This window comes from Mobula hypostoma, chromosome 4 (assembly GCF_963921235.1).
Source record: "Mobula hypostoma chromosome 4, sMobHyp1.1, whole genome shotgun sequence".
NCBI classification, from domain to species: domain Eukaryota; kingdom Metazoa; phylum Chordata; class Chondrichthyes; order Myliobatiformes; family Myliobatidae; genus Mobula; species Mobula hypostoma.
In genome coordinates this window covers 72,105,769-72,119,377 of record NC_086100.1, presented here as the reverse complement: position 1 = coordinate 72,119,377, position 13,609 = coordinate 72,105,769, and the positions used below count along the sequence as shown (strand labels likewise).

General features: G+C 39.6%; 1 protein-coding gene across 1 annotated transcript in view; it reads right to left on the bottom strand.

Annotated features, from left to right (window-relative positions):
* The window catches only part of LOC134345390 (ubl carboxyl-terminal hydrolase 18-like), a 55,663-nt gene extending 42,258 nt beyond the window's left edge, over positions 1-13,405 (bottom strand). Inside the window, exons 1-5 of the mRNA XM_063045974.1 lie at positions 13,101-13,405; positions 10,096-10,269; positions 8,396-8,543; positions 7,275-7,371; positions 1,361-1,506 (exon numbers count right to left, since the gene is read on the bottom strand). Coding sequence (XP_062902044.1) covers positions 1,361-1,506; positions 7,275-7,371; positions 8,396-8,543; positions 10,096-10,269; positions 13,101-13,331 — 796 coding nt within the window. The 5' untranslated portion in view covers positions 13,332-13,405. The remainder of the gene's footprint in view (positions 1-1,360; positions 1,507-7,274; positions 7,372-8,395; positions 8,544-10,095; positions 10,270-13,100) is intronic.
* Between the last annotated feature and the right edge of the window lie 204 nt (positions 13,406-13,609).

Genomic DNA, 13,609 nt, shown 5'->3' with positions numbered 1-13,609 from the left:
TTCTTCTACTCTTGATTAAATCCATCATCAAGCATGGCACTAGTGTAGTATGTAGTGTAGCATGTTAATGTATTAACTTAATGAGCCCTGGAATTGCAGCACAACCTAATGAAGAACACAAACAAAAGTTATAATAACTTTAACAAGTAAAATCAATGAATAGGATTGATAGGATAAGGAGCATTATTTACATGGTCTGTGGGCACTGCAAACTACTGATATAATTTTATGTTGCAGCACTCTTCCAAGGCATCATTAAGTGAAAACTTTGACTGATAAATGTTAATTATCCCATTTCCGTTCAGATATAAAATCAGAAATGGAGAGAGTGAGCAGCTTCAAGTTCCTTGGTGTCAAGATCTCTAAGGATCTAACCTGGTCCCAACATATCGATGTAGTTATAAAGAGAGCAAGACGGTGGCTATACTTCATTAGGAGTTTGAAGGGATTAGGCATGTCAACAAATACACTCAAAATTTTCTACAGTTGTATCGTACTTTATACTTTATTGTCGCCAAACAATTGGTACTAGAACGTACAATCATCACAGCGATATTTGATTCTGCGCTTCCCACTCCCTGGATTACAAGTATTAAATATTAAAAATATAAAAAATAGTTAAAATTAGTAAATATTAAACATTTAAATTATAAATCATAAATAGAAAATAGAAAAATGGAAAGTAAGGTAGTGCAAAAGAACCGAGAGGCAGGTCCGGATATTTGGAGGGTACGGCGCAGATCTGGGTCAGGAGAGCATTCTGACAGGCTGCATCACTGTCTGGTATGGAGGGGTTACTGCACAGGACCAAAAGAAGCTGCAGGAAGTTGTAAATCTAGTCAGCTCCATCTTGGGCACTAGCCTACAAAGTATCCAGGACATCTTTAGGAAGCGGTGTCTCAGAAAGGCAGTGTCCATTATTAAGGACCTCCAGCACCCAGGGCATGCACTTTTCTCACTGTTACCATCATGTAGGAGATACAGAAGCCTGAAGGCACACACTCAGTGATTCAGGAACAGCTTCTTCCCCTCTGCCATCCGATTCCTAAATGGACATTGAAGCTTTGGACACTACCTCAATTTTTTAATATACTGTATTTCTGCTTTTGCACATTTTTGAAAATCCATTCAATATGTAATTGATTTACTTGTTTATTTATTATGTTTTATTTATTATTGTTATTTTTTCTCTCTCTGCTAGATTATGTTTTGCACTGAATTGTTGCTGCTAAATTAACAAATCTTACATCACATGCCGGTGATAATAAACCTGATTCTGATTTTGATATCATATTTTTACAGACTCTGCATTTTAACAGGCAAGTAAAATATCAAAACTACTGCTAATAAGTACACTTACTGTTTATATGGTTTAACCTTAAGCACCGTGTAAAGTCGAAAGATGATGTAATACTTTGCTTAGTGTCTTGCAGGTGCTGGAACATTTTATCAAGCTGATATGGGGCATGGTTAGGTTCATTTTTCAGAATGTTTTCTTGTCGACACCTTTAACAAAGGAACAAAACAACTGAGTACCCCTTCTGCTAATACAATGCCCAGTGCAGCAATGGAAATCAGAAACGCAAGGCATGGATGATATTTCATTCCTGGGTCAAAGGCCTGGGAACAATTACCTCTGCTTGAATACTACCAAAATTGTCAGCCTCAAATTGGAAATCAAACCTTGGCCATTACTGTTCTGTCTTGGTTTCACGTTTGCTGTCTAAACTACTGTGTGGTTTAGTGTCACTACGCAATACTCATCAATTTAAATTATGCCCTCTCATTTAAAATATGTGCAGCTACTTTGCATAAACAACAATAGTTACACAATTTTTTTTGTATGCCCTAAAATTTATTGTTGTGAAAGTAGATCTTCATCTTAAATTGGGAATTTGAAATCTGCAGCTCAAAAAGTGATCTAGATACTGGTAGGCCAAGAACACAGCAGTATTGTTGGACTCCCTGCCTGAAGTATCTTAAATGTTTCAATGTTGTATTAACTCTGTTGAATTGGTGCAAAGTTAAGAAGCAAAGCATGATAGTTAAATCAAAAATAATGTTGGCTGAAAAGAATCTTGTGCTGAGATAAGATTATGTTTAAAGCTTGTAGAATGTGATAGTCTGAACACTAATTAAGACTCTAGTTAAGTTGGCACTTGAAACAAAGTTGGGCCAAAATACTGGTTATGAAATAGAACAAAAGGACTGAAATAACCACAGGGTTTGGTTGCTGTAACAAATAACTTTTTTTTTTACAGAATTCTACAGAATATGTATAAGGATCTCATTCAAGATAAAGCTCATTAAGAAATGGATTCATCCGACAAAGAAGAGATTGACAAGTAACAAATGAAACATTTTTCTAAGGACTAGGTAAAATATCTCAGGACAGAAATATCGGGTAAGATTAGAGCACGCAGTTAACAGAGCAGAGCAGAAGAAAGAGACCACATTATAATCACTCCAAGGTTCTAAAGAACAGATTGTGTTTATAGTCTTTTAGTTAAGTATTTCGTTGTTACACTGAATTTGCTTAACAATGTGGGTACGATAATCAACGCACCCACTATGGTTTGCTGTATTCCTTTGCAAGTTTCTTGAGCTAAGTTGAATTACATCCTGAAGGGAGAACAAAACATGCATTACCAAATCTCACCTGCCAGTAGAATGCAGTATTGCCCAGCACCTGTTACAGCTGGAGCTGACAGTGTTAGCAGTCAGACAAGTTTATTATCTGTATTTTTTTATGGAATTGTATGACAATATGAGTGAGGTTGATGTTCTGGAGCATGCTGATATTAAGGGAGAGGAGGTGTTGGAGTTGTTTAAATACATTAGGACAGATAAGTCCCCGGGGCCTGACGGAATATTCCCCAGGCTGCTCCACGAGGTGAAGGAAGAGATTGCTGAGCCTCTGGTTAGGATCTTTATGTCCTTGTTGTCCACAGGAATGGTACTGGACGATTGGAGGGAGGCGAATGTTGTTCCCTTGTTCAAAAAAGGTAGTAGGGATAGTCCGGGTAATTATAGACCAGTGAGCCTTACGTCTGTGGTGGGAAAGCTGTTGGAAAAGATTCTTAGAGATTGGATCTATAGGCATTTAGAGAATCATGGTCTGATCAGGGACAGTCAGCATGGCTTTGTGAAGGGCAGATCGTGTCTAACAAACCTGATAGAGTTCTTTGAGGAGGTGACCAGGCATATAGATGAGGGTAGTGCAGTGGATGTGATCTATATGGATTTTAGTAAGGCATTTGACAAGGTTCCACACGGTAGGCTTATTCAGAAAGTTAGAAGGCATGGGATCCAGGGAAGTTTGGCTAGGTGGATTCAGAATTGGCTTGCCTGCAGAAGGCAGAGGGTGGTGGTGGAGGGAGTACATTCAGATTGGAGGATTGTGACTAGTGGTGTCCCACAAGGATCTGTTCTGGGTCCTCTACTTTTCGTGATTTTTATTAACGACCTGGATGTGGGGGTAGAAGGGTGGGTTGGCAAGTTTGCAGACGACACAAAGGTTGGTGGTGTTATAGATAGTATAGAAGATTGTCGAAGGTTGCAGAGAGACATTGATAGGATGCAGATGTTGGCTGAGAAGTGACAGATGGAGTTCAACCCGGAGAAGTGGGAGGTGGTACACTTTGGAAGGACAAACTCCAAGGCAGAGTACAAAGTAAATGGCAGGATACTTGGTAGTGTGGAGGAGTAGAGGGATCTCGGGGTACATGTCCACAGATCCCTGAAAGTTGCCTCACAGGTGGATAGGGTAGTTAAGAAAGCTTATGGGGTGTTAGCTTTCATAAGTCGAGGGATAGAGTTTAAGAGTCGCGATGTAATGATGCAGCTCTATAAAACTCTGGTTAGGCCACACTTGGAGTATTGTATCCAGTTCTGGTCACCTCACTATAGGAAGGATGTGGAAGCATTGGAAAGGGTACAGAGGAGATCTACCAGGATGCTGCCTGGTTTAGAAAGTATGCATTATGATCAGAGATTAAGGGAGCTAGGACTTTACTCTTTGGAGAGAAGCAGGATGAGAGGAGACATGATAAAGGTATACAAGCTATTAAGAGGAATAGATAGAGTGGATAGTACTCAAGAGTGGTTAGTGCATTTCTGCTTCTGCTTATAATCCATGTCTTTGTGACATGTAAGGTTCACTATTATAGTGAATTTATTATAGTCACTATTATTTGGAGAGAAGGAGGATGAGAGGAGACATGATAGAGGTGTACAAGATAATAAGAGGAATAGATAGAGTGGATAGCCAGCGCCTCTTCCCCAGGGCACCACTGCTCAATACAAGAGGACATGGCTTTAAGGTAAGGGGTGGGAAGTTCAAGGGGGATATTAGAGGAAGGTTTTTTACTCAGAGAGTGGTTGGTGTGTGGAATGCACTGCCTGTGTCAGTGGTGGAGGCAGATACACTAGTGAACTTTAAGAGACTACTAGACAGGTATGTGGAGGAGTCTAAGGTGGGGGCTTATATGGGAGGCAGGGTTTGAGGGTTGGCACAACATTTGGGGCCGAAGGGCCTGTACTGTGCTGTACTATTCTATGTTCTATGTTCTAATTAATTATCAGAAAAATAAATGACCCAACAATGAGAAACAGTTTAATGCGCAAAAGCAGAGATAGGGTATTTTTCAAGAACCAGGGAAAATCTCAGGAATCTGGTCATTGATGGCCGGCTGAAAGGCCAGTATCTGTGCTGCATCTCTATGACTCCAAAGATGATAAAAGAGGAAAGTAATATTACGTAGTTAGAGAAATGGTGCAAGCATATCTAAAAGGGAGTGGACAGTTAACAGGACAATGCTTGCCAGCTAAGTCACAATTAACCCAAAATTGTGTTGCCCATTTTAAATGATGGCTGCATAAATTCAACAAAATTGCAGTACTGACTTTATATATGGATCATCAAGGAAGCACAATATTACCATTAACTAGTTCTTTATCAAAAGTGAAGGAAAAAGGCCTGCTAGGATTTATCTTATCTATATACCTCAATGAGATCTCCCCTCATTCTCCTATGCACCAGTGAATAAAGTCCTAACCTATTCAATCTTGCCCTATAACCTGGGTCTTCAAGTCCTGGCAACAGACTTGTAAATTTTCTCTGCACTATTTCAAGCTTAGTGATAATACTTCCTGTAGGTAGATGACCACAATGGCCCAGAAAACTCCAAGTATGGTCTAACCAGTTGTCTTATACAATTTATCATCTCAACTCTTGTATTCAATGCCCAGATTTATAAATGACAATGAGCACTCTTGATGATCCTCTCTACCTATGATGGCTATGTATTCTCAGGTCCCTTTGTTCCACCACACACCACAGTGCCCTACCATTCACTGTGCAAGTCTGACCCTGGTTTGTCCTTCCAAAGTGCAACACCTCACACTTGTCTGTATTAAATTGCATTTGCCATTTTTCAGCCCATTAGCCAAATCCCACTGTAAACACTCACTGTCCAGCATGACCCCAATCTTGGTGTCATCTGCAGTTTACACATCATCATCTAAATCAGAAAGATAGATGATAAACATTGATCCCAGCACCGATACCCATTGCACAACACTAGTCATTGACCTGCAGTTAGAGAGACAACCAACTACTACCACACTCAGGCTACTCCTCTTAAGCCGAAGTTGAATTCAATTGACAACCTCATCCTGAATGCTGAGTGACTTAACCTTCTCGACCAGCCTCCTACGCAGGGCTTTGTATACAACATCAACTAACTTTCCTTCATCAAGCCTCCTCGTAATCTCCTCAAAAAACTCGATAAGACTGATAAGACATGACCTACCATTCATGATGCCATGTTGACCATCCCTAATCAGGCCCTGTCTATCCAAATACTTATATATCTTGTCCCTTCGAATAACTTCCAGTAACTTATAACTTATACACAACTGATATCAGGCTCACTGGCCTAGAATTTCCTGGCTTCTTCTTGGAGCTCTTTTTTAACAACAGAACAGCTATCCTCCAGTCCTCTGGTACTAATTCTAAATATCTCTGCCAGAGCCCCTGAAATTACTGCACTAATCTCCTGCAATGCCAAGGGGACACTTTGTCAAGCCTTGGGGACTTACTCTAATTCGCAAGCACCTCCTTTCCATAATCTGAATATGGTCCATGATCTCATTCGTCTTTTTGCCTCAATTCTATAGACTTTGTGTAAATAAACATAAAAAAAATCTATTGCTTTTGGCTCCACAGATAGATGGCCATGCTAATCTTCAAGGGGACCAACTTTACCCCTTGCTTCCCTTTTGCTCTTAATATGTAAATAGAAGCCCTTGGGCTTCTCTTTCACCTTGTCTGCCAGAGCAAACTCATGCTCTCCTCATTTCTCTTTTAATTGTTCTCTTGCACTTCTTATACTCCTCAAACATCTTATCTGATCCTACTTGCCTAATCCTGATTTCAGTCTCCATTTTTTATATCAGGGTCTCAATATTCCTCAATAACCTAGGTTCCCCAAACTTTGCCTTTTGAAGCTTTCCACTTAACAAAGACCTCCGTTGGAAAACAACCTATCCCAATCCACACTTCTCAGATGCATTTTGATACCCTCAAAATTGGCCTTTCATTAATCTATAACCGTAATCGCAGACTAGTCCTATCCTTCTCCATAATTAGCATGAAACTAATGGAATTGTGATCACTAGATACATACACATACCTCTGTCACCAGTCTTGTCTCAATCCCTAACAGGAGATCCAGTATTGTGCTCTGTATAGTTGCGACTTCTACATATTGAATAAGGAAACTTTTCTGAACACATTTGACAAATTCTATACCATGAAATCCTTTTATAGTTCTGTTGTTAAGACAGCAAGGACAAAGTTAATTTATGTTTGGTTAAATTTATAAGTGTGCATATATGAAGTGACTTTTATAATTTGTAAATAATTGTTGGTATAGGTTTTGTTACTAAATACTTAATGATTTGCATTGGCCCATAGCTTTCTGAAAAGGGGAAGAAATATAGAATTATATGTGTGTGCCCTTTCAGAATTGAATGTACCATGTGGTATCATCTTTGATACATTGCTGTACTACCCAATGCCACTGTTTGACAGATGACCAGCTTCAATAAAGGATGCTTTGTTGATAGCTCAATGGACCAAAGAGCCTGCCGACACTATATGTGCATGGTTAAAACACAGGGGTATTGATTACGTCTGCAAAAGCTAGCTTGAGTTAAAGCACAGGATAAGATTTGATCTAAATGCAAAGGCCAACAAAACTAGAACTCACCTCAAAATCAAGTTTCTATATTCAGGAGTCATAAACAAAGTCTGCAGAAGGACATTCACACAGCAGCTGTTGCCCGTGTTGATGAGCCCCACAAACACTACGAAAAATAATGTTGTTAGATGTATACATGATGATATCCCTTACCTTTCATGATATGTTCCTTCAAATTTCTACTGGGCAAAAGTAAACAAGACACTATAACAAACACATAATCAATATGAAAACAAATGCTAATAAAAACATTCCCAATTGGTAACCCTTACAGTACTACACGGAAGTGTTGGCGATTTAGCCTTTGACTCCAGAATTTATTATGCCGTCTTCAATGGAGTAAATTTAAAAGGCAGAGTGTAACAATGTAGGCGTTTTAGCACCACTGAATGGGGATTATTTTCTTTGCCAGTAAATTACCACAAACAGGAATGAAGTAACTGATTAATCTGTTTAAAATGGATTACTGAGGTATACTTTTGGGACTGGAAATTTTTAATGCACATTTAGGATCTTTTACATTCATCTGGACAAGCACATAATGACACTGTTTAAAATTGTTTTTGAGAATGGACTCACTCACATTTACCCTGAAGCTTTAGAGTAATCTATGCCTTCAGATGAATGTTCAACCATCACTTGGCTTCAGTACTGTGACGAGTGATGGTGACATTCTGGCATTTAATACCACACACTGCAACTCATATCCCTATAGCAATTGTAAAATTTCACTGAGTATTTGCAATCCAAACCTAAACAACTGACTCTAAATGGGATATGAATAAGCATCATGACCTTCTGTATCACAGTGTGCTGAACGCATACACAGAAATGATACTCATCAAAAATAAAAATCAGATGAGATTATTCCAAGTCTGCAGGTATGTTTTCTGGTCGAGTTAAAATAGGAATTCATTGTTTTATAGATCAGGGATTAAAACCAATGGTGAACTGACACAGAGGAGGAGTTGAAGCCTGAGGTAGATCAGTGTGGTCACGTTGAATGGCAGGACAGGCCTGAGAGACCAGCTACTCTGTTCTTGTTTCTAGCTTCGTGTGTGTCCTTTGTATGTATGGAAGAGGACCTATGAGGCATGGTAAGGGAGGCTACTCATCTAACACACACATACTTCTATCACCACTGTATCGTGTAGATCTCCTTTCTTCATGCTCGACATCCAAGGTGTTCTTTTCACGGTTGCTGAAGCCTGTTGTTGAATGCCTTTGGATTTCATTTCTGGTAGAAATATCCATTGAATCGCTGTTTAATTTTCTTTCCTGAGAAAGATCAATGTTGAGTAGAGTCATTTTACATGCAACTCTATCTACAGGTTGAGACTAGTAAGCCATTGCTGATAAACCAGTCAATAAAATATAAATGGTAGAATAACAACAAGTAAAGGATCGTGAGATCAAAATACTTGTAATAATTTTTACAGGCTACAGTCAAGTGCAACCTGCATGCATGTCTTGGAAAGAAGATTACTTTCCAATATAGCTCCACGTTCTAGCAGTAAATATAGCAGTGAATAATTATTATTAGTATATTCAAGTTCCACATTGCAGGAGATCCAAATGACACAGGAAGAATTTCTGATGTTCTATTAAAAAATAAATCACGTTTACGATTGCAAGTAGATTTTAATAACCTGTTTAATCACCAAGTGTGATAGTTATCTATCTAATAACCTGCTCCTTCCCTCTTCTATTGCCCTCCATTTTTCTATCATCCTTTCATTCAGAAAAATAAAATTGTCATCCCCTATCATGGGAAATAACAATGGTATTGCTCAATTCAACAACTGAATAGGTTCCCCAGTTCGTCTGACAGGTGAATCTCTGAATTATTGGCTTCTGAAAATGTCATTGCTTTATTAAATGGATTAGGTTTTAACATGTTATGTACCTACCACAAAAGTCTTAACCAAATTAGCATGCAGTCTGCCTGATGTTCAAAATGCCATAGCCTGGGTATTTCCCAACTCTCATCACAAGCCTATCTTTAATTGATCTCAGGTAACACTTTACTTGAATGGGTCAGCGACAGCAAGGCAGGAATGTGGAAAATGTTATGGTTAGAGAGTCATTTTGCTTTTTCCTAATTCTTTGTTCAAGCTCAACACATTTTTCAGAAGCACAGCCATGATTTCTGCTGGTTAAAACATACAAACTTATGATATTAATTATGAATCAGTACTTACCCACTTGATACTGTGGGTTCCCAATTCAGAAAGGCATCAATAAACAGTGAGATCACCTCATTCGGACTATAACTACTAGTTTATCTAAATACAATAAATTAGATTGCTGAAAACATTGCTTAAAGCGAACTGTATCATCTTTGTATTGTCCTACAGTCTGACTACAGTTCCTTTTGTTTACTGGAATTTTCGATGACCGCAATTTACGAAAGCTCTCTGCAACTATTGCAATGGAGATAGACAGGGAGCCACATAACTGAGTGTCTTCTTTGGGAGGCTGAATCATCTAAATGAAATGTATGTCGATGCAATTATGCAAACGAGCAGACTATCAGTTTAGTTTTATACTTCTACAGTTGAACAGCCAACACTGATATACAAGCAAAAAACGCTGCAAAAAAAAACTCAACAAATGAGGCAGGATCTGTGGTTACAGAAAATGAGCTAAAGATTCCGGCCGATGACCCTTCATCGTATCAGCTATGATCAGCTCCTTCCATGACTGTGAACTTTCACAGTTCTTTTGACTTGAGTGGCTTCTCTGGTGGTGCCAGTTCTATTTGTGGGAAGAGTAACAGTTAACAAAAGGCATACAATTTAGTAATTCTTTTATTGTTAAATATACATACACCGAAGTCTTGGATTGTTGCATTTGCTGAACTTGTGTTTGTTCTGACGACTGGATCAGTAGTCTTCACTAAACAGGCTGAGCATCGATTGCACTGGTCAGTTGTGTTGCCCATCAGGTACAGTGGTCGTTGATCAGCTTCTTCATGAGCCTGGACATGATTCAAGCGAGTTCTCTGCAAGAATCACCAAAGTAATATAAGGAAGAAGACAGAAAGACGTGCAATTATGAAACCTATCATGCCTCTTTTACATAAAAATTTAAATCATTGTTGAATTACTTTGAAATAAATTATTTAGAATCATAAGTTGATTTTGTATACAAGTGTTATAAGAGCGAGGAATGACCTGAGGTTTGGACAACTGAAGTGCCGGGCCAGGTTGAAATGGTCGGGGTTGGAGGTGGGAGACAGACGAGTTCGGCTCACTGCTCTGGGGGGTTTGCTCGAATCTGTGCTAGTCTGAGGCTGTGGCCTGCAACTACAAATGAAAGCGACATCTAGATCAGCTGCAGTGATGCCTGGTGTTGTGAACTGCAGTTTTGAATGCTGTTTGTTTGCTTTTGCTGTTTGTATGATTTTTTTTTCTCTCTCTCTGCACACTGGGTATTTGATGGTCTTCTTTTGTTTGTATTGGGTCCAATCGGGGTTCTTTGTTCCTATAAGGAGATGAATCTCACGGTTGTATGAAGTATGCATACTGAGATAATAAAATGTATTTTGAACTTTGTTGATGGTTCATATTAAAAAAGATGAATTACATTTACCATATTGCAAATAAGTAGCACCATAAGAGGAGAGAGAGCAGCGCGCCGCGAGTGCACCACCCTCCGGTGAAAAATTATATCGTTTCTGTTAAATAGGGGCCGTGGACAATTCTGATTTGATGGAGACAGACGTGAAAGCACAAAGGAACATCTGGAGAAATTTCTGAAACGCTCGTTCGCTGCTGTTGTTACTGCGTGGTCGGGAATCTTCCGGAGGGAAGGCCTCAAAATCCCCGGCTTTGCCTGCTGTTGGCGACCGAGATTGAGGTCGAATCGTTCAGACAGAGATGGTGCTCAGTACTTGGTGTCGGAGAGCTGATCAGAGCTCAAAGTTTTTGGATGACTCAGAGACGGGATTGTGGTCGGCATGGCAGGCAGAGTTTTTCTTCCTTCTTCCATCTGCGTGAGATGTGGGACATTTGAGAGACTTTGAACTTTTTACTGTGCTCATGGACTTCTTCAAGTTATGGTATTGTTGCACTGTTGTAACTATATGTTATAATTATGTGGTTTTGTCAGTTTTTTCAGGTCTTGGTCTGTCCTGTGTTTTGTGATATCACACTGGAGGAAATATTGTATCATTTCTTAATGCATGCATTACTAAATGACAATAAAAGAGGACTACGTGTCTTCATAATCTAATCTAATTATTCACCACTCAGTAATAAATCTTTGGGAGATGACAACAGTAACAAGATCTAAAAGGCATCTGGACAGGTACACAGATCACAAAGGTTTGGAATGATACGGCTCAAATGTGGCAAATGAGACTTACTTAGATGGGCATAATGTCAGTGTTATCATGTTGTGCTTGTTTCTGTGCTGCATGCGGCCATCTGAAATAAAGCCAAGCTATCTGTGGCTTTTTGTTGCTAGACTGAGGGAATTAAAGCTTTCGAGGATAGGTCAAGGAAAATGAGCCCTACTGTAAATAGATCATCTAAGCACTGCGTGTCAGAGTAAGATTAAGTCGTGTGTAAGATGTCAACAGCTCTCAGTAGCACTCTCAAATGGGCAGCAGAGTGGCAAAGCTGGTAGCTGCTGAATCACAGCAGCCAGGTTCAATCCTGACCTTTGGCATTGGCAACGTGGAGCCCTGCACAATCTACTTGTGACTGCATGGGTTTATTTCAGATGCTCTGGTTCCTCCCACATCCCAGTCATTAGGTTGATCAAATAAGGGTGGAGTTGTTAGAATGTGGCAAGGAAAACCTGGAATTAGTGTAAATCAGTTCTTAATGGTGGGCACATACTCAGTAAGCCAGTGACTCTCTTTCCATGTCTTATGATTCTATAATAGTATCTAAGCGTGGGCTATTACACTTCCTATGTTGGTACAATCTTTTTAAAGTACTGAAATATTCAGGTAATCCAAAACAAAAATCTGAAATAAATGAGGAATTGCTAGAAGGCAGGGTCTGTGGGAAAAAAAGTAATTTCAAATCATTTAATGAGAGGGCATGGACTTGAACTATTTAAATGAGTCGTTATTTAGAAGGGTCTCCGCCCAAAACGTTTACTCTTTTCCATAGATGCTGCCTAGCCTGCTGTGTTCCTCAGGCACTTTGTGTGTATTGCTTTGATTTCCCAGCATCTGCAGATTTTCTCTTGTTTGAAATGTTAACTTAGTATCTCTCTCCAAACAAACTTCCTTACCTGCTTGGTTTTTTATAGTCATAGTCCTGTGAATTTTATTAGGGCAGGTAAGTTTGCACTAGTGTCTTAAATAATTGAGGAGTGCAGTGAAGAGCAAGGCAGACAGGTTTAGAGAAGAAATTCTCAAACTCCAGGCACAGCTGTGATAAATGGATCTATGAAATCTGACAGTAGTCAAGAGCCTGGGATGTGAAGATTGCACAGAACACGGTCAGCTGTAACATTAAATAATTTGTTTTAATCATAACGTGGACACTGTGTTTTGCACTTGATTTTCCTCTAACAGAAAACATCCTGTATATTTAAACTGGATATAGCTCTAACAATTAAAACATACCAAAATAAGCATTGCTATATATATATTAACTATACACTAAAACAAATTCGAAGTTTTCCAGCGTTTGCAGCTGCAAAGTTTTTATCATTTTAAAATGCACCAGAGGGCGACATATCTTGAAGAAAAAGAGAAGTGGAGACGGTATCTAAGGCTGGCGAGCCATCAAGCTCAGTTGTGTTCTTCCCTCCGGATCTTTAAGATAGTTTGTGGCAGCGATAAGCAGAAGCGGGGTCAAATTCTGTCCTTACCTGAGGGGTGTATATCGACTGTGCGCCCATGTAGCTTCCATGGAACAAATGTTGCGAGGTGTAATCCCGGTCCAGGTAGTTGCGGGAAATGCTTTGGGGGTAGTTTAGGGCCCAGGAGCCGCTGATCCTCCTCTGACTCCGGTCGGTGCCTCGGGAACGCCGTTCCTCGATTGCAGATCTGGAGTTAACACGATATGGCGTTTCAATCCATGCGTATCTACTGTACGACATCTTTACAGCCCCGAACTCTCGCAGTTATTGAAGGCGCTTGCACACACCGTTTCCAAGCTAACGAAAGTGAAACTGTGCTCTTTTATTTCCTCGTCTTGACGACGACCGCCCGCACATCACAAACAAAATAAATGTCTGGGCATTCTTTGCGTAAGAGCACGAGGAACCTATTAACACACTAATATTTACAGTATTTTTCTGTCTCATTTCAGACATTTAGTATTCACTGTTTTTTTCAGCCAGACGGATTATCCCAAATTGTATTACGATTAAAACCG